This window comes from Thamnophis sirtalis, unplaced genomic scaffold (assembly GCF_051295495.1).
Source record: "Thamnophis sirtalis isolate CommonGarterSnake01/CBP01778 unplaced genomic scaffold, rThaSir2_p1.2 scaffold_9, whole genome shotgun sequence".
NCBI lineage: Eukaryota > Metazoa > Chordata > Lepidosauria > Squamata > Natricidae > Thamnophis > Thamnophis sirtalis.
The window spans coordinates 15,452,625-15,474,231 of NW_028261389.1; the positions used below are offsets into that span (position 1 = coordinate 15,452,625).

The 21,607-nt window shown below is 41.1% G+C and overlaps 1 protein-coding gene across 1 annotated transcript in view; it reads left to right on the top strand.

Moving 5' to 3' along the window:
* Nucleotides 1-2,147: 2,147 nt before the first annotated feature.
* Nucleotides 2,148-21,607, top strand: part of CACNA2D4 (calcium voltage-gated channel auxiliary subunit alpha2delta 4) — a 191,653-nt gene continuing 172,193 nt past the window's right edge. Inside the window, exons 1-4 of the mRNA XM_087722902.1 lie at nt 2,148-2,546; nt 10,750-10,831; nt 20,153-20,269; nt 20,877-20,936. Of these exons, the coding sequence (XP_087579028.1) occupies nt 2,428-2,546; nt 10,750-10,831; nt 20,153-20,269; nt 20,877-20,936 (378 nt within the window). The 5' untranslated portion in view covers nt 2,148-2,427. The remainder of the gene's footprint in view (nt 2,547-10,749; nt 10,832-20,152; nt 20,270-20,876; nt 20,937-21,607) is intronic.

Below are 21,607 nucleotides of genomic sequence, written 5' to 3' on the forward strand. Positions count from 1 at the left end.
GCACAACAGTCACACAATTCGGGTGGGGTTGGAATCTTAACCCCAGGCCAGTCGGGACAGCCAGATCTTCAAAGCGGCGTGGAAGGACTGGAGGGTGGTGAGGGTCCGAATCTCCACGGGGAGTTCGTTCCAGAGGGTCGGAGCAGCCACCGAGAAGGCTCTCCTCCGGGTAGTTGCCAGTTTGCACTGGCTAGTAGATGGAATTCGGAGGAGGCCTAATCGATGCGATCGTATCGGTCTAGTGGAGGTAATTGGCAGTAGGCGGTCTCTCAAATACATTAGCAATATAGCAGTAGCAATAGCAGTAGACTTATATACCGCTTCATAGGCCTTTCAGGCCTCTCTAAGCGGTTTACAGAGAGTCAGCATATTGCCCCCAACAATCTGGGTCCTCATTTTACCCACCTCGGAAGGATGGAAGGCTGAGTCAACCCTGAGCCGGTGAGATTTGAACCGCTGACCTGCTGATCTAGCAGTAGCCTGCAGTGCTGCATTTAACCACTGTGCCACCTTGGCTCAGTGGCATTGCATTACTGAACTTTTAAATTATTTTTTTGGCAATGTAAGAGGCAAAATAGTAAAATATGTAAAATGTGAGTCATTAATTAGGGTTTTGATTGGGCCAGTCATGTCAAATGGTGGAATATTCTTAGGAAAACAGGAAGCCCAGTACATCTTATTGTCTTCATGCAAAACCTGTACAGTCTAGATAAAACATGGCAAAACAGACTGCTTCTTGTTGGCAAAGAAATGAAACAACACCGTCTGCTCTCATTATTCATTCAACCTGTATGTTGGGTACATTTTCTGGGATGCTGGACTGGAAGATGAGGATGGTTTTAAATAATCCGGAACCTGTGTTATGTTTATGATGCCACTCTGATAGCTGAAAATGTAAATGATTCACAAGCTCTAATAATAAAAAAAAAATCAAGGAGCACAGTAAAAAAAAATGAGTCCATAATGCTGAGAAACATGGAAGGACAGAAAAAGGGATATGGTTCTTATATTGTGGTTTTTAATGTTGTAAGCAGCTCAGAGTGTGTGAGTTGGGCTTGGGGAGGGCGAAAAATGGGCCTACCGGAAGTTCTAGAAGGCCGGAAACAGGCCTGTTCTTGCCTCCAGAGGCCCTCGGGAGCCCGGGGAGGCCATTTTCACCCTTCCGGAGGCTCGAGCAAAACCTCTGGAGCCTGGGGAGGGGAAAACACACACATACCCGCTGTGGTGCAGGAGGTCGACTATGCCATGCCCAGCATGGCCATGCCCACCCAGCAACTGGGCAGAGAACCCCTTGTTGAAATGTTTGAAGCCTTTCCCTGCTTTGAGGTTTTGTAGTTCAGAGTTGGTAGTTCTGAAGATAGCATCTTGCTCCCATTTCCACCCTGTGTGTGACAGATAGGTTGTTTCACACATCCCCAGAATGTCCAGTAATTTTACAAGTCTAGTGGTAGAGGGTCATTGCATGTGCTAATTCCCTCTGGCTTCTAAACTAATTAAAATTATGGTATCACCCTGTTTTTGCATTGATGTGTCTGCTTTCATAGTTTACAGTCCACCAGCTTTTTTTCCTGAGGGGAACCCCAAAGCAGCGAACAATGCGGCAGAAAACAATATAATACAAAATGTCAGGATAATGATCAATACTGTGAGCCTGACCTAAATTCTCTCTTTTAATCAGTCTGTCCTGGGTAATAGGATTTGGGGTTCAATATATTTCATATTTTCCATGGTGATGGGAAAACACTAGAAGCCAAGAAATAAATTGGATTCAAAGAACAGAGCAGGGAATATAGTACAGGTCCAGTAGGTAACACAAGACAAATCCTTCCATGAAATTGGGAGCTAAGGATTCTTCGGTGGGATCAAAAGTCAGGAGGGAGGGTTTGTTTAAAGTTGTGAAATTGTGATGCCATGCTGCTTCAAAAAAAAAAAAGACTTAAAGTTGGCCAGTTCTGGGCTCTGAAAGGACAGATTGATGCATCGTGTCTCCAGAAATTAGAGTAATCCTGGCTGATTTTATCTCAGCCCAGTTCCTTAAATCTGCAGCTGCTTCTGGTATATGAGGGGATTAAAAGGCCGGCAGTGGATTATGTATATCCTGTGGCTTTTGCTGTTTACGGAGTTCCCCTTCTAGTCTGCCATTTCTACAGGACATGGATACTAGCCTCTCTTTGATACCTTTCATAGCTATGGAGCAGAGCATTTCTTGAGATCCAACCCAGAAGGTTCTAGTGGTCTTCCCAGGAAGCTGTTGCCCGTCCTGAAAAGAGGGAGGAGAAGAGACACAAGGATAAAAGCATGAAGGGTTAGATGCTTCTACATCTACCCTGATTCAAGCTTCATTCCCAGCAAACCATGATGTTGGAGACTCGCTTTCTGGTGCCAGGGACAACTTAAAAGGAAAGAAATGGGGTAAACATTCTGTCTATGCAACTGATTTTGCTGCCGATAATTATTGGGACACAGAGGATGCTCCTGTGGCTTTTCTTCTCATTCAGCTGCCTCCTGCCCTTCTCAAGGCCCCAAACGAAAATACCATTTGAAACGTAAGTGGCCTACATTTTTTTTATCTGTTTCTATTATTTATGCCATTTAGCTCTTCACCCTTTAAAATCTCTCGGCGCTGCTATTTTATACCCCATTTCCTAACCAGCCCTTTTGCTCAACACCCACGTTTTCCTGTTGTATAATATAAAAGCCATCTTTTGCTATCAGGATTTCTTCCCTGTACATATATTTTCGCTCCTTGAACAGGTGTGGGGCTTCTCAATCCCCTCCCGACTTGTTTTTCTGCCCCCACCTCAAAAGGGCCATTAGAGTCGATGCAAACATTTTACTTACAATTATTCATATCTTATTAAAACCATCGTTTTAATTGAAGAACAGCTGGCACAAGCTTCTCTGTTGGTTTGCATTTTGAAGGTTGCAAGCTTGACCAACTCAAGGGGGGGAAAAAAACCCTGCACATTTGTTTTGGCTTGTATAGAATTGCTGAACTGTATAAAACAGCATAGGAAGAAAACTAAGCCTAGTAAAATGAGGAGAATTAAAGGAAGCCCTTATAGACCCCCATATTCAACCTATAGTCACAAGCGGAGTGAAAATGTTAGATATGAATCCGGGGAGAAGTTATACATACTTTGGGCAAATTGTGATTTAAGCAAATTTGGGCAAAACCATGTCCCTGCTTAGAACTAACCAAGGCACAAATTGATAGCCAGAGGTCTATTTTTGAATCACCAATAACCAAGTTAAGATAGGGTATTAGACCCAAAGCACTGGAATTGATGAGGATTTTGCATCTTTTTGAGGTGTCTGTTCTGTCCAAACATTTACTTTTTCTTCTTCTTTTCTCTTTGTTTATTCCTGGCTGGGTTCTTCCCGTCTTCTGAATGTGGGCAATGGCTTAAAAAGAACCTTTCCCTCACACCAGTCTGAGGGAAGGAAATAAATGCTTTTCTCTCAGCAGTTTTCTCAGCTGCTGCCTCTCCTCATTAGGGCTGTCTATCTTTCTGTTTCTCCCTTTATTTGTCTCCTGGGTTTTGGATCTGTTTATGCAACTTCTTCCTCAGGAGGCCTCTGATAACAGAGCTCCCAGACAGTCAACTTGTCTTCCTTCCATTCTGTCAAGTTACCATGAAGGTCTCTTCGTCTTACCACCAATATACAGGCTTATGCTGCCCATGGTTGTACCAGTGTTAACGTATTATTAGAAACAGCTTCAAATGATGCAGAAGTGTGTTGGAATTTGCCCTTCCTTTCCCTTGGAGGTGGCAGCAACTGGTATGGCAGTATAGTTTTTGGAAGACTCAAATATGGATACCGTGTTTCCCTGAAAATAAGACAGGGTCTTATTTTTCTTTTGACCCCCGAAATAAGCACTTGGCCTTATTTTTGGGGAGGTCTTATTATTTTTGAGGTGCAGGAGGCGGCAAGCGTGATCACCTTATGGCTGCTGCTATATTGCAATATTTTTGGGGAAGGCTTATTTTTTGGGGGGGGGCTTATTTTAGCACATGTGCTCAAAAGCCTGATTGAGCTTATTATCCAGGGAGGTCTTATTTTGGGGAAAACAGGGTAGATATCACGAAAAAGTGATAGTAGGGCTTTGGGCCACTCATTCTCTCTCACTCCAACACACCTCACAGGGTTGTTGTGGGGGGAAAAGAGGAGGAAGGAGCGTTATGTATGCTTGTTGCCTTGGGTTACTTATAAAACAATAAAGGAGGGATGAAAAAATTAATAAATAAACAAGAAAGGCAGCCACAGTTAGATCAATAGCAATAGAAGCCATATTTCCCAAAATAAAATAAAAAACCCTTGATTTTTTTTAAAATCTGAAAATGTGGAATTGCAACAGTGATTGCAGCACAATTAGTGTGGCATGACATGATCAAATCATCATAGCACTGTCGTAAGGCAAATTCTGCCCCTTCCATCCTTGGGTGCAATGTGCATACAAATACACAAGGCCAGATGGTTGACCATACATCAGTGCAATGTTGATTTCATCATGATGTCATTCCATATATGTCATCCCCCCCCCCCCCAATCCGCCATAGTTTCTGCAGATGGGCCCTGTTGACACTTAGGCCTGTTTTTTTTTCTGTTTAATAAGTAGATAATCGTTCACAAAATATAATGGCCTTATAAGAAGAAAAAGGATCAGATCCTTCTCACGCCTATGTCCTTCCAGCTCACTTTCTGATCCTCTCCTTAGTGCAAAAGTAGGCAATTTTTGTGGCCTAGGTAAAGGTTCACCTCGCACATATGTGCTAGTCATTCCTGATTTTAGGGGCCGGTGCTCATCTCAGTTTAAAAGCCGAAGAGCCAGCACTGTCTGAAGACCTCTCCGTGGTCAAGTGGCTGGCATGACTAAATGCCAAAGGTGCACGGAAGGCTGTTATCTTCCCAGCAGAGGTGGTTCCTATTTTTTCTACTTGCATTTTTACATGCTTTCGAACTGCTAGGTTGGCAGAAGCTGGGACAAGTAATGGGAGCTCACTCCGTTTTGCAGCGCTAGGGATTTGAGCCATCAAACTGCCGACCTTCTGACCGACAAGCTCAGCGTCTTAGCCACCGCATCCTAGGTGTGGCCTAGTTGAGGCCTAGGACTTGCATTTTTCCTCTGTGCACTTTCTGAGGGCTTTGGACTGGCAAACTGAAACTAGCTGAAATTCCCGTGCTGCCAACTGATTTAGAATTTGTAGGATGGAAACATTAAATACATTAAATACAGAGAACGAAGCAAACAGTTTCATGTTTATTTAAATTGTCCCCATTAATTACTTATAGCAGTGCTTCCCAACCTCGATCATTTGTGATCCTCACATGTTCAAATGGCCAAGATTGAAAAACACTGATCTGCAGGTCTCTTCTCCATTAAGTCACACTGAGATGATCTGAACGGCAAGGACAGACTCTGGAATTGCACTCACAAACCAGTTGGTTTTGCTGGGCAGGTTTCATAGCCCTACAATTTGTCTTGCCTCCCTTCTTCTACCCCCAGAGTTTGCTTGGTTTAGGCATTAGCAAATGAAAGTTAGATGTTAATGGGGATTAAGTGTCTAGCAAGCCCTGAGTGCCTGCTATAACAAAGGAGGGAAATAATTATCTGATTGGTGTTATTACTGGAAGTTTGTTATCTCACAGCTTACAAGCATAAATAGGAAGAGCTAAATTGTCTAAGGAGCCTCTCTTCCAAGTGTTAATTGAAAAATGCAAGTCACTCATAGGACAGAGGGGCATGACGGCATCAGTGGGGTTGATGAGTGGGGGCATTTGAAGAGGAGTTGAAATGGATGAAAAATAATAAGTACAACTTCCTTATTTTGTGATCATTAGATCAGAAACCTGCAGCACATATCAAACTGATCTTGTAATGAAAACAATATTTGTATGTGTGTGTGCGTGCGTGCGTGCGTGCGTGCTAGTGGATGTTTTGGGAAGACAGGAACAATTAGGTGTGAAATATTATGGGATTTATTAAAACTGAAGGATAGCTTCCCAGAATAAATTCTAAAGAAGAATAAGGGTTTTTAAAAAATCTTACGAAGCCTGGAAAATTTTAGCCGGTGGCATCCTACTATGCCATTAGGCCATTTAAATCTCAATCAAGTCAAAGCATTCAAGCAACCTGTTATAGCAAGGACTACACATTTGAAGCACAAATCACATGACGTACATTCCGCCTATTGCAGTGTTTCCCAACCTTGGCAACTTGAAGATGTCTGGACTTCAACTCCCAGAATTCCCCAGCCAGCGAATGCTGGCTGGGGAATTCTGGGAGTTGAAGTCCAGACATCTTCAAGTTGTCAAGGTTGGGAAACACTGGCCTATTGAACCTTTCCACCCTTTTCTCTGAAAAATGTGAAACTCGGGAAAGCAAATGGAACTGCACAGCTTTCCTAATGCTTCCTAAATTTTCTATATCTGCTCATATGGGTGTCATAAATGACTCCATTGAGACATTTGCAGAATTCTGATTGGCTGAAATCCATGAGTCCTGCTGGTAACAACAGAAAGAAAATTGGGAGAGTAAGGGTTCTTTTCTTATGATTAAGTTTAGGTGCTTTTCACCTATTTTTGAGGCAGCATGAAATTGCTGTCCCCATTCTCAGCTCTTTATTTTGCCTTTACGGTGCTTTCTCCAAGTCATGGCTCAAAATGCTTCCTGATTGGTGGATGTACCACTTAGGATAGGAAAGGTTTCACATCCATCAATCAGGGCACCACAGCAAGGTCTCAGTTCAGACTGTGTCTGATTTCTATCGGATAGCTTGTCTGCCCTTCCTCCCACATCTCTTTGGGTAGCTCCCCAGTTAAAATAAAGTAAAATAAAGAAAATGTAGGAAGATGTTGGGATAGAAATATATCAGCCTCACTAGAGAGACCCCCAGCAGGAAATCAACTCCACAAGAATGCTAAAATTACTTTTACTGAGATTATTTAAAATAACAGAATCTTACAAGGCTACTGGTGTTTGTACCATGATGTGCTCCAATTCTCCTCCTCCTCCTTCTCCTCCTCCTCCTCCTCCTCCTCCTCCTCCTCCTCCTCTTCTTCTTCTTCTTCTTCTTCCTCCTCCTCCTCCTCCTCCTCCTCCCTCCTCCTCCTCCTCCTCCTCCTCCTCGTCTTCTTCTTCTTCTTCTTCTTCTTCTTCTTCTTCTTCCTCCTCCTCCTCCTCCTCCTCCTCCTCCCTCCTCCTCCTCCTCCTCCTCCTGGGTGTATCTGTGTGAGCCACTTCTAAATGTTATCTGGATATTCTGGACTTAAGTGTTTTTGCTCCCTTTGTCTAGGTCAGTGTTTCTCAACCTTGGCAACTTGAAGATGTCCGGACTTCAACTCCCAGAATTCCCCAGCCAGCGAATGCTGGCTGGGGGATTCTGGGAGTTGAAGTCCGGACATCTTCAAGTTGCCAAGGTTGAGAAACACTGGTCTAGGTAATGGCCTTTTCTTATCCTCATCAAGGTCATCTTTCTTACTTTCCTCAGAAGAGGTCTAGAGAGGAGGAAGATAGTTCCTGCCCTAACTACGTAGCTAGATAAGTCTTGAAGAGTACAGTAAATGATTTGGAAGTATAGCTGTTGGGCAACCAATCTCATAAGTTCAGGATGATTGAAACTGAACAATACAGGAAAACCGATAAACAAGCAATAAAAGTTCAATTCAACATCTGCCGTCTTCAAGATATTACAAGCAGGGAAAGTGAGGAAATAGATGTGGAACAGAATCCCCCCCCCCTAAAAAAAATCTTTATGGATTGTGTTCTGAAGGTATTTAAAAAGTCTTTGAAAACCTCAGGCCTTGGGTAGGGATGGGTGATTGCCATACAAAATGAGCTTTTGTATGTCTGTTTGAACATTTTTCCTTCTGGACACGCATTGTTCTTTTCTTTGTTTTATTGATTTTACTGTTTTTAATGTTACACGTTGCCCGAGGTCTTTATGAAGTTGAGTGACCTTGCAGAAAAAAAAAGGTAAAAGACACAAATTGATGCCATTTCAGATCACTGCACGTACTTTTAAAGCCAAGTAGTGTTAAATTGCCCTTTCTCCCCCCCCCCTCAACAAAATAGTGGAAGAGTGGTTGTTTTCAGATAACAGCTAAGGTGTAATTGTGCATGGATATCCATTCTTCTTCATCAGATAAAATGAAAGCTCGCTTTCCTTTCCTGTGTTGTTATCAGCCAGGAGAGAAGATGATTTCAAAAATAGGAGTGTGATCAATATGAATAAGCAATGGTGAGGAAAACACTGGGGGAGAAATGGCTCTCATGGAAGCTGACTACAGGCCACAGGGAGACGTGCATGCCTGCATCATTCGACACTCTTAAAACACACTCTAATCACACCCAGAGCAGCTGACTGTGCCTCCAAGATAAAGGGTGCCAAACTGTTAGAGATTAAGCATATCTTGAATAAGGTCAGCTTAAGTGGAGAAAGCCTATTTTTATACTGGTATGCTTTGTGACAACATAAGATCGTTTCATTCATAAGCTGGGGATGAAAGGATGTGTGTGAACCAGGGTTATTATCTACATTAGACCATAACTGGTTCTGACAGTAATTGGACTGATTAGCTCTTCAACGTGCAAAATACTGAAGTAGTTAATAATCACTAAGGAGCAGCGTGTTTTTAAAAAGAGCTATTCCCCACCCCCACCCCCAAGATTGATTTTAAAAGAAACAGTAAATCCCAACAAAACCAGTTTGATCAGGATTATGTAGTACTGAATTACTAAGATATCAATTAGGACGGAATTTTCTCTTTTCTCGATATCACAAATAGAGCAGGAACATGCTCTAAATAATGTAATTTAACTAAAACTAGAATGAAACTTTTGAGGAATTCGGTGGTTTTAGGTTGTGAGATTGACCAAAAAAATAATACTCTTTGAGCTGAATGGTATTGCTTCACAAAAAAACATTGTCCCTGGAGAAAAATAAAGATGTGAGGAAAATCTAGTTTGATATTCATCTTAAGTGTAAATGGTGAAAACGGGAATGTTTAGAGAGAAAGTTTTTCCTTATATTATACACAGATAATTGAAACAGTGTTAAAGTCTTTACTATTTATGAGGCATCAGCTGCAATTCTAAACACATTGCATGCTTCCCTGTATAGAGCTGAGTTGAAGTAGTATATAATTTTCTTTCTAGAGTCCTATTGAATTAAATAGGTTCATGTATCTTTAAAATGTAGAATAAATCTTCATCCATAAAATCACAGTTGTATACACCAAGTTCTACTAACACAGATCAATAGTGCTGGAGTCTCAAGATAACCAATACAATTGGAGTTAAGATATTAATTCACCACACACACAGGAAATACCGTGCAAACAATTTAATTGGGGCTTTCATTTCTGTCCTACTTGGAGAAGCTAAAACATGTGTAAGAGTTTAGTTGAAATGTGTATAGTAATTTTAATCAGCTCTGACAAACCAGATTGTACCAGCTAGTTATCATCTCTGATGTGAAGAACACATACATAACAGCAACCGTGTTAAATCAATTAAACAGACCGATTTAGGACTCTCATAAGTGTTTGCATCCATATTGTAGCAAAGCTTTGTTGAGGGATGGTGACTGATATACTCAAACAACTTCTTGTCTCCTCTTCAGTTGTGATCTTGCAGAGTCTTAGTCAGTGGTGGGATGCAATCGGTTTAATAACCGGTTAGGTGAGTGTGCGCTTTGCGCGCGCCTGCAACATTAAAAAAAAACCAACCTTTTAAAGCTTGAAAACTTACCTTCAATGTCAACATCTGTGAGTAAAACAACTGATGCGCGGCAATCCACTGTGCCGCATGAATCAGCTGAGCTAAAAACTAGGGACATATAGGACAGGAAAGCACAGGATTGAGTGGGCGGGGCCAAATGCTCACTGGAACTACCGGTTTGCCCAAACTGGCTGTATCCCCCACCGTCTTAGTGCAGTACAATGTGGCTCAGTCAGTGATGAAATTCAATTTATTTTACTACCGGTTCTGTGGGTGTGGCTTATTGGACATGGCAGAGAAAGGATATTAGAAAATCTCTATTCCCATCCCACTCTGGGGCCAGCCAGAGGTGGTATTTGCCGGTTCTCCAGACTCCTCAAAATTTCCACTACCGATTCTCCAGAACCTGTCAGAACCTGCTGAATTTCACCCCTGGGCTCAGTCTTTTCAAGGCTAACTACTGCCTCACTGTTGAACAACGGAACACCTGATGGTCCCACTTGTCTCTCTTTTATCATATGTCCCATCTCAGTAGGGATAAGAGAGAAGAGAAGGAATGGCAGGCTCCACATCTCTTTTCCTCCTGTCCAATGCAACCATCTATGGATTGGGCTCAGAGGCAAGTAAGTAAGCTGAGGGACAATGAGACATTCCAAATTGTTTGTCTCACTGGAGTGGTTTCTCAACATCTGGAGCTGACACGTTACAATACTGGCATGTCCATATTGGTCATTCCTACTTAATTGGCTGAACGATATGCAAGGGTATCTGCAAGGGTATCAAAGAGGTCAAGATGATGGCTACTACCTTAAAATAGAGCCCCCTACCCCCTTTTTACATGCAGCAGGGCTTTGAGTGCATGGTTGAAATGTAGCCACCTTCTTAGCTTTTAAAATTCATGTAAAAAAGGATAGAGCTTTGATTGCAAAGATGGAGCTGCCATCCTGACCCCATGAACACTCCTAGAGACATGGCAATAAGTAATGACAATGTTGTGTTCTCTCCCCCACCCCCTCTTTGCATAGAGTGAAGTCCTGGGCTGACTCCTTTGGTGAGGATTTGTATTATATTGTCACAAAATATTCTGGCTCCCTCTTATTACAGAAGGTAAGTAACAAATGCTGCATATTTTTGTAAACACTCCTAAATCATAGAATATAATCTTTTTTTTTTTTTTTTGCTCTCTTAAAAAAAGCCATTATAGAAGTATCAGCAGCAATGGATTTCACATTTTGTTTCCACTGGTTCGCCGTGCCTTATGCGCATGTGCCCAGCCTCAAAAATGTGCCTAAATAAGATGGCATAGACCCAGGGCGAGTGGGTGGACCCACTCACTATTTCTGCTACTGGTTTGGCTGAAACGGTTCGGACCGGCTGAGTACTACCTCTGAGTATCAGGATGTTTATCCATTCTTCAGAATCCTTTTGGTTTTTTTCTGAAATCCATATTTATCAACAGACACTGGATATTGGCATCAGCAGCAGAACATCCGATGTGGAAGGTGTTTATTATTTCAGTAGTTCCAGTAAATAAATCTTGACCTTTGCATGGAAAATTCAAAACAGTGGACAGTTCAAAAGATTGTTTGTTTAGCAAATGAATTTCTTTTCAGATTAAAACCAAAGCTATGAGATATGCTGGCTGTGGTTGGTTATATAAAGATTAATTTTACCAGAAGATGTAGAGGTGCTCTGTTGGTTTTTTATAACCTCTGAAGTATAAAAATGAATAGAACACGGAAATTATTATCCACAAAATTTAATTCAGTTTATAAAATATGTTTTGTGAACTCCCTACTATACCCAAATTATCCTGTAAAAATATATTTTGTTCACCAGCTATTGGAATAACAATGATTGGTATAGGATTTTGTCTGGTTTTGCTTCAATGTTTTTCCATGAGATATTCTTTTTTCTTGATATTTTGCAATGTTCTTATGAAAATCTTAGTTTAAGTTTCTAAATGTTGTTGGAAGGGATTATGGTTGAACACATACACACACAAACACACAGACACAGACACAGACACACACACCCACACACCCACCCACACACACACACACACACACAAGATTCCCTTGGGTGTTCTTGGCTCCCAGACCTACCTAAGAAAGCTTTTGCAAGTGGTTATCACCATGGTCATATGATCAAAATTTGGGTACTTGGCAACTGATATGTACTTGTGATAGTTGTCCTGCCCAGAATTCATGTGATCATTATTTGTAAGCTTCCCAGCAGTCTTCTGACACACAAAGTGGATGGGAAAAGCCAGGTTTGCTTAACACCTGAATGGTTCACTTAGCAATTGCAACGATTTGCTGAACTGTGTCTGTGGGGGGGGGGAGGTCATAAACTGAGGCACAACTCACTTAACAGCTATCTTGCTTAGCAAAGGAAAATTTGGTCTCCATTGTGGTCATAAGTTGAGGACTACCTATTTAACACAACATAACCAGGCAGAATTGGGGGTGGGGGTGGGGGAAGCAATGCTTACTCTTCTTTGGAGTATGTGAAAATATTTTGCTCCATTTCAAAACAATTGCAATTCTACTTGCAATGCTGGATGGATGCATTCCAAAGCATTCTTCTTCAAATAGAGCCATTCATGTTAGCTTAGCACAGGGGTCAGCAACCCATGGCTCTGGAGCTGCATGTGGTTCTTTCATCCCTCTGCTGTGGCTCCCTATTGCCGTTTGGCGCCACAATTTTGAGAGGAGCTTCTGATTGGGAGGGAGGAAAAGCACAGTGCACCAGGAGGAGATTCTATGGCAGGGGGTGGGTTTTCCAGTCAGCTCCACAATTGATAGGGCTTTCGGTTAGGACAGGTAGAGGAAAAAGGACGCTGCGCTAGGAGGAGACTGTGCTGGGGGAACTGGACTTCCGGTTGGCTCCAGAATTGAATGGGGGCTTCCGGTTAGGATCTTTGTGGCTTTTTGAGTGTTTAAGGTTGCTGGCCCCTGTTCTGGGTGGTCTTCAGAGGCAGCAGTATTTTTTATATTTATTTACTCAACTTTTATAGTCATCCCTGGCTTAACTCTATCCTTTGTAAATGGAATGTTTTGGGTAATAAGATCCATTTCCTCAAACATGCCCCTTTTTCCTGTGAACAAGGGTTTCCAACAAGAATTTTTTTGACAATATATTTTTAATGAAAAATAATTGAGATTATAAAGAGAGAACTAAAAACTTGGGGCACGTAATGATGTATAACTATACAATATTATTATGAGAAACTGTAACCAGGCCCACATTTTGCCCCCAAAATAAGCTTTTTTTGTGTGGCGGGGGGGATAAAAATATAATTGCTCTATATGTATACTTTTTTTAGGATAGATGTTAAAATTATTAATATGAAAGATGTTTATTGAAATGAAACTACTAACTCCATCAACATTAAATTGATCCAGCTCAGAAGCCGAAATACACCATGCAAGCGAGATGAAGTGAGTGGAAGAGAGAAGGGAGACAACAGGAGGAAGAGAGGGGTTAGGAGAGGGGGAGGGAAGAGGAGGAAAGAAAGAAGGAGTGGAAAGAGGAGGAGAGAGGAAGAGGAAGTAGAGAAGAGAAGGATGATAGAAGGAAGAAAGGAGGTAGGGAGGAGGAAAGAGGGCAAGAAAGCGATGGATAGGGTATAAATATGGTGTATGGAAAGCAGAAGAACAAATGATAGTCTTTGCGGGTTGATGGTAAGAGGAATTGATATAATATTGAACAATACAAAATAGTGTTGGTCATGATGTAATGGTGTATATGTGGTTATTTTTATGAAAATAAATCAATAAATAAATTATAAAAAAGGATTTTTTTGACAAATGGCACTTTATGATTACTATAAATCATTAGCCATATATATATATATATATATATATATATATATATATATATATATATATATATATATATATATATATATATATATATATATATATATATATATATATATATATGGCTAATGATTCCCTTTATTTATTTATCAGCACAAATGCAACACACACACACACACATATACATACATGCACGTACATATGTTAGTACACACGCATCACGCACGCACACACACACACAAGTAGTCTTTGGCTTACAACTACAAGCCCCAAATTTCTGTTGCCAAATGAGACAAGAGCCACTACATAGTGGTTACAATGCAGTGCTGCAGGCTACTTCAGCAGTCTGACAGTTCAAGTCTCACTGACTCAAGGTTGACTCAGCCTTCCAACCTTCTGAGGTGGGTAAAATGAAAACCCAGATTGTTGGGGGTAAACCGCTTACAGAGGGCTGTAAAAGCACTGTGAAGCGGTATATAAGTCTAAGTGCCATTGCTATTTGTTAAGTGAGGGTGGTTTTTTTTGCCATAGTTGTTAAATGGATCACTGCAGTTGTTAAGTTAGTAACATAGTTGTTAAGTCAATTTGACTTCTCCATTGGCTTTGTTTGTCAGAAAGTCACAAAAGGTGATCACATGACTTCAGCACACGGCAACGGTCATGAATATGAATCCATTGCCAAGTGCCTGAATTTTGCTCATGTGGTCATGGGGATGTTACAAGGGTCGTAAGGGTGAAAAATGGTCATAAGTCATTTTTTGTTGTAACTTTGAATGGTTACTAAACAAATTGTAAGTCGAGAACTACCTGTATCTATTTAAATATGAGTGGGCATGCTGTAATATTTATCCACGCCTTGCCTTACTCAATGAATTCTGGCCATATGGAAGGCAAGGCTCTCCCTTAGGGTACCGTTGCTGTTTCTGGATTATAGCTGTTGGATCTTTGATTCCTGCTATTTTTGTCCACACCGACATAAAAACATCCCATTTAAACTTTTTAACAAGTCCCTCAAAGCATATTAATCATTTTGACGCAATCTATTCGAGAGACAAGAGCAGAAAACTTTCTTGAATTGGACAGTGTATCTGTATAAGAATCAATGCTACCGGTGCATTGATAGAAAAATTGATCCTTTCGGTTTCTTAGTCTCCTTCAACCTGAAAGTGGCTTTAACTGGAAAGATGGTTCCCATCAAAATTCCTTTTCTACACTAATGACTCCCTTTCCCTACTGCCAAATATCATAACGATTTTGAGGCACCCCACTTAGGAAGCCTAGGGCAGTGGTCCCCAACCCCCAGTCCTTCAACTGGCACCAGTCTGCGGCATGCTGGCAACCAGACCACGAAAACAAGTGAAGTCCCATCCACAGGGTGCAGGTAGCATGCAAAATCCCTCCACCTCCGACTGGTCCCCGATCCCCAAAAGGTTGGGGGCCACTGGCCTAGGGAAAATAATGTACAGTAGTGGCCAAAATTGTGGAAACCTTTTGGGAAAAGTGTATTTTTGAGGTTTGATGGCTAATAACACCACTTTTTTTTGGAGTAGTACCATAAAATTATATATCAATGGAAAGATAATTTAATCAAGAATTTAATGCAATAACTTTTATGAAGGATTTGCTATTAGAATAGGAGTTATAAAGAAGAAAAGTGAAACACAGAAAAAAACAAGATATACAAAAATTATATCAATCTGACAAATGTTCTCCTCTCAGCTTCAGTACATGACATCAATAACTGAATCCTACTATGATCTGATTGGCTCATTGCCAAAACAAGATGACACCTGATTGGCTCTCTAAATACTCATGCTTATTGGCTATAATCAGATGAAGGAAAGCTACCTGATATCAACCTAAGCAAGTTGTGCTTCCTTTTTCTGGTTACTTGCCTATAACTTTTCATAGAACAAATAATGACAGACTATTGATAAACAGATAATTGAACAAACATTACATTTTTGATTAAATTATTTTTCCATTGATATATAATGTTATGGCACTACTCCCCAAAAGCTTGGTGTTATTAGCCATCAAACTTCAAAAATACTGTACACTTTTCCCTAAAGATTTCCACAATTTTGGCCACTACTATATATGACACTACATCATCTTTGCACATTCCTCTGTGGTCATCACATCACAGCAGCAAATAAAAACTTTAACCATTAAGACATTTGCTGCAGTACCATCATATACGGTATGTTTTCTCAAAGAGCACAGCATTTTTTTTTCATTTCAAAGCGATTGACTTTTACCCATTTCATATATCCAAATGGAGCGTTAGCTACCATATTTTTCGGAGTATAAGATACACCTTTTATCCTCAAAAAAGAGGCTGAAAATCTGAGTGTGTCTTATATGCTAAATACAGCATTTTTTGCCTCCCGAAAGCCCACCTCCTTCATCAAAATGGCCGTGCAGAGCCTTTAGGATCCTTGCAAAGTGCTCCTGGGGGCTCGGGAGGGCAGAAATGAGCAAAAAACTGGCCATTTTTTTGCTCAGTTTTGCCCCCCACCCCACCCTCCAGGAGCATTTTACAAGCCTCCTAAAGGCTATTCATGCCCTTTTTTGGGGGGGGGAAACGGGCCCGTTTTCGTGAAAAACAGGCTGTTTTTGGGAGGTCTGCAGAGTGCAAAAACTTTTTTTTAAAATTTGCCTCTTCAAAACCTTGGTGCGTCTTATACTCCAGTGCGTCTTATACTCCAAAAATATGGGATACATCTTAGGTCCAAAATAATAGGGTGGCAGATCAATTTATCTGATTTATTTACATGGTCTCTATTCCATTCATATGTGAAACAGAGAGCATAGACTGATCATAACCTGATTAATGGAACTAAAATTCAGAAAAACAGGTTCCCTGCAGGGAAGCATCTTCCAACCAAACACTTCCAGATGAAGTTCATTTAATTTTAATAAATCTTTTGCTGAAGGGTAGCTTTAATCACATTTTTTCCAGTTAGTAATGAACAGTTTCTTGAATAATTTTAGGGATTGTTGATCTTATATAACTATACAGTGTAATATCCTCAAATTGGGTTCTGTACCAGAAGTGTAGAAAAACCAGCAAGGATCCTAACTTCATGTGCTTTGTACTCTAATGGAGTTAAACTGGTAGTACTGTCTCATATATATCAGCCTAGAATTCAGAATATTTCTGTTGAGATTCATTAAGAAGGTGTGGGTGAGTAGATAAAATGTAATCACTTTGCAACATTATACATAATTCTGACCATCATATGGAAAAGAATAGCATGAAAAACATGGAAAGGAGCAACTTCAGAGATCAAAGGTACATAAATTGTTACATCTCCCTATATAAGGAAAGATTGCATGAAACGCTTGGAACTTTTCAGCTTTCGAGAAAATCGAGAAGAGTAAATGAAGGGGGCTTGATAACTGGCAGGACTATAAGAACTGAGGTTAGATACAAAGAATCAGAGAATTCACGTAGTTAGAATAACAAGGCTGGAAGGGACCTTGAAGGTCTTCTAGTCCAACCCCTTGCTTAGACAGGAAACCCTACACCACTTCAGACAAATGGCTTTCCAACAACTTCTTAAAGATCCAAGATGAGGCTTAGCTGTAACCATAAGCCACCCAGAGTCATTGGGTACAAGATTGGCAGCAAATAAGATAGATAGATAGATAGATAGATAGATAGATAGATAGATAGATAGATAGATAGATAGATAGATAGATAGATAGATAGGGGTCCAGATGGTTTCCTCCTCTATATGTAGCTCTTATTCCACCAGTTGTATAGTTTTTAAAAGGGAAAAGACAGACTAGTTTAGTTGACAGTGTCTTAAGGCATTAGGAACTCTCTGTCTGGAAAAAGCCCACGTTTCAAATGTTTGTTAATCTATCCACGTTTTGTAGTTATGATAGATTCCCATTTTTGGAATCTGGTTCATATTAGTTCTCTGCCTTACACTCAGACCAAGGAAAGTGTTTTTCAAGGTTGAAGGAGGGCACTCTGATTAAGAGAGGAGTAAGTGCCTTTATGGGATTACCTAGCATTAGCTAATTAGAGATGTGCCCAAATGTGTTTCTCTGCAAACCAGAAGGCACAATTTCCTTTCATCCTGACGCTGAACAGATTGTATGAAGAACACTTCAAATTATGCATGTCAAATTATGCAGGTCTTATTCATCCCTTTTGTAGTTAAAACCATCTGTATTGCTCAGGAGGGACAAAATGTTAGCTGTCATTCGTCAATATACCTGTGGGGAAACATTCTCCCCTCGGTTATCACTGTTTTATCATTGCTGCGCAACAGTGCTTTGCTTTTGAGATGTACTGTACATCTCAGAAGCACAAAGCAGAGTGCCAGGCACGCAGCATGCATATTTGTGATGGGATCATCTCATTCTCCTGATTAAACTCTTGGAAACACTGCTGTGAGGATACAACATATCTACAGACTTTAAGGGGGATGAAACCAGGAAAGCTCTGGATATGTATGGTAAACTTGCTATTCTGCTCAGCCCTCTGCCTATTTTATTTATTTTCCTTTTATTTATTTTCTGTATTTATTAAAAAATAACTCCAGATGGCAAGCATACCTCATACATTCCTCCTGCTCCCATTTCCTCACAACAACAATCCTATGAGATGGTTTGGACTGAGAAAAAGGGACTGGCCCAAAGTCACCCAGCTGGCTATCATGTCTAAGATGGGACTAGAATTCACACTCTCCCATTTTGTAGACAGGTGCCTTAAGCACTAGACGAAACTGGCTCTCCATATCAGTGCTAAGCTATCACTCACTAACATTGCTGCTTGGCAGTGTCAATCGGCTAACCTCTGTCATCGGCTTCACCTTCTGCTTATTCCTCTTGATTAGCACCAGCATGGATGCAGAGACTGACTGTCTTTAATCCTGCAAAACCTGTGGCTAATGACACCAGGTGAAGCTACCAGCTTCTATCCAGCCTATTGGAATGGAGGCTCATTTCTATTTTTGTCTGACCTCCTCTTCCCTTCCTTATTCTTAAGGTGTTTGCTGCTCATCATATCCTTCACTGCTTTCTCTAAAGAAGAATAAAGCAGGACACATGGAGTCCTCTGACTATTCATCTCACTATTCTTTTTCCTTTTAATTATGGCTTCTCCCACAAAGCAGGGTTACAGCTATCTGAGCTTATAACTGTGCCCTGCTAGGCCAGGTTATTTGTGGAGATCTTGAGCTGATGGTTATCTTGCAAATCAGCAGCTGCTCTAAATAAAATGCTGTGAAGATAGTTTTACAGCATTTCCTAAGCAGGGGTGGGATTCAGCCAGTTCGGATCAGTTCGGGCAAACCGGCTGTTAATTTTACATCTGGTTCACCAAACTGGAAGGACTGACTGCCCCTGCACACCCAGCCCCACCCCTACCAGGAATCTCCACGCAGACCATTTTGGGTGCCAGGTAGGGGCAGGGCCCACATGGAGGCTCTGGGAGGGCGAAAAATGGGCATTCCGGAAGTTCTGTAAGGCCTCTGGAGCACCTCTGGAGCCTGGGAGAGGTAGTTTTTGCTCTCCCAGAGGCTCGAGGAAAGCCTCTGGAGCCTGGGGAGGGTGAAAATGCCCCCCCTGCCATGGTGCAGGAGGCCGAGTAGGCCATGGCCACCATGGCCACGCCCATACAGCAACTGGGCAGAGAACCGGTCTCTAACATTTTTCAATCCCACCCCTGTTCCTAAGAAGGAAACATAGGTGATTTGTAATTTGGGATTACATATAACCCATGCTCCCATCTCTTAGGTTTTCCTTCCAAAGTCAAGACACTTTTCATGTTATCCTCATTCTTCACAGTAGATCTAGGGAGAGGCTTTGAAGACAAAGGGAGAGGGTATGAGGGTGTGTAAAACAGCTGGAGTGCCATTCTTTGTTCTCTTGTGATCATTGATTAAAAACAGATGATCTCAGATAAATCCATGGTTGGTCTGACATCCATGAATTTCTAAGCTTTCTCGGAACCAAAAGAGATGACGTTGAAATTCTGAAGTCCGAGAAATATTTTAGTAGTGGTTTTAGGTCATTGTTGTATCTCAGGTCTATGACTACTATTTTAACTTGATGCACGAGCATTTTTTAAAATCGTTGTGTCAGGCCTGCAGCCATCTTTTCTTTTGAGTCTTTGGCCTGCCGCACTTCTATTATTCTGCCATGCATTTTCTCTTGTGGGAAAATGGGAGCGGGGATTGTAAGGAGTCACATACTATGTAGCCATAACAAAATTCTTTCTAGAAAGCCAAGGTCATCCTTTGTCTCTGCACCTCTGCTCCTGACTGGAATTGGATGGGTGGAACTGCCAGCATGGCAGTGGGAGATTGGACCATGTGATGGATTTGTGGGTGTGGGGGCAAGATCTTGAACTTTCAACTAGGTGGGAAAAACTGGGAAGCTTTCAGATTCTGGTTTTCCCAGATGTGCCAACATGGCTCTCTTAATAAATTGGAACTTTGAGCAATACTTTGCCTTGGACTCTGATTTACTTTTGGATGCTATTTGGAACCCTGACACATTGTTCACTAGAGTCCAGATTCTGGTTACTGAAAATCTCAGCTGTGAATTTGTCCTTCTGTTTGTTTATTTGTTTGTTTGATAGAAGTATAAAGATGTGGAACCAAATCTAAAGATCGAAGAGGTGGATGGCTTGCAACTGGTAAAGTTATTCTCTAAAGAAATGGCAAGGATGCTATATAGAAAAGTAGAAGCTGTTAAGGTAAGGATTACTTGGCTCCCAGATTTTATCTACTTGGAAGTAAGAAAAAGAAAGAAAAGTGAATACACAGTGATTTCTAAACACAGCATAATATACCTCTATATAAAGTGTGGGTTTTGATTTTGTAAGAAATAATTCAGTGATAGAACTTCTCTCTCTCCCTCCCTCTCTCTCTCCCTCCCTCCACATCTGTGTGTGTGTGTGTGTTTATACACACACAAACACTCATACACACATTACAACCCACCCACCCAGTCAGTGCAAGTCAGAAAAAATAACATTGCATTAAATGAAGTGATCATTTAATTGGCTATAAGGCAGCTTTCTGTGTTCCAGTGGTTCATAGATTCCTTGTTTCCCCAAATCATGTAATGTAGTATATTCTATGCCTTTCAATTTGGTCTTAAAGCTACAATTTCAATAGGCACAAATGCTTTCAACACAAGGCAGGAATGTTAGCATCCTTTGGGGCCTGGACAGCCCGGTTATAGTTGTCGTCTTGATTTTTTTTTTGCAAACACACCTGTATGCATGTAGATGTGCTGCTGCTTTTACTGTTGCTTCCATTTAAGGTCCCTCAGCTCCCTTTTTTCTTTCTTTGTTATAGCGGTTAGTTGAAGCGGCAGAAGACGCAGATGTTTATCATGAGTACAACTCATCATTACAGGTAAAAGATATACGATATCATTTAAGTTCAGATAATCCATTGTAAAGTCAATTAATGCCTCATGTAGACAACTGGCAACCTGTCTCCAAAGCATCCCACAAATTATGGCAAGATGGGGAAGCTGTAGAACTCTAAATGATAATGGATGATAAGCTTGGTTAGCGTCAGCCACTAAGGCTGGTGGTACAAGAGGATGAAGTCTCTCAACATCTGGAGAGTTACAAGTCCACCATTCTTGGCCACTGGCTTATCAAAGGCATCTATGCTCTACACCACAGGTGTCAAACTCGATTGTGGCACATGATGTATAGTGGCGTTTTTTGCCTTTGCGGAGCTGGGGTGGGCATGGCCTATGCGGGACGCATCCAGCCCCCAAGCTGCCAGTTTGACATCCCTGCTCTATGCCATGTTAAATTTACATCCGTGGTAGGGCCAGCTGTTGCATTCTTCTGATTCTTTGTCTGATATTGATTTATCTTTGGGAACAAAATTGCATATTTGTCTGCAATGTTAAATGTCCATCATCACATTTAAACAGACCAGTCATTGCCTAAAATTAGATTTTCTGAGGAACTGAATATAAGTATATGTAAGCTATTTTCTTTTCCCTGTATACTTATCTGTCTTTGGCCATGAGCCTACCTAAAGCCATAGCTGCAGCCTGCAATGAA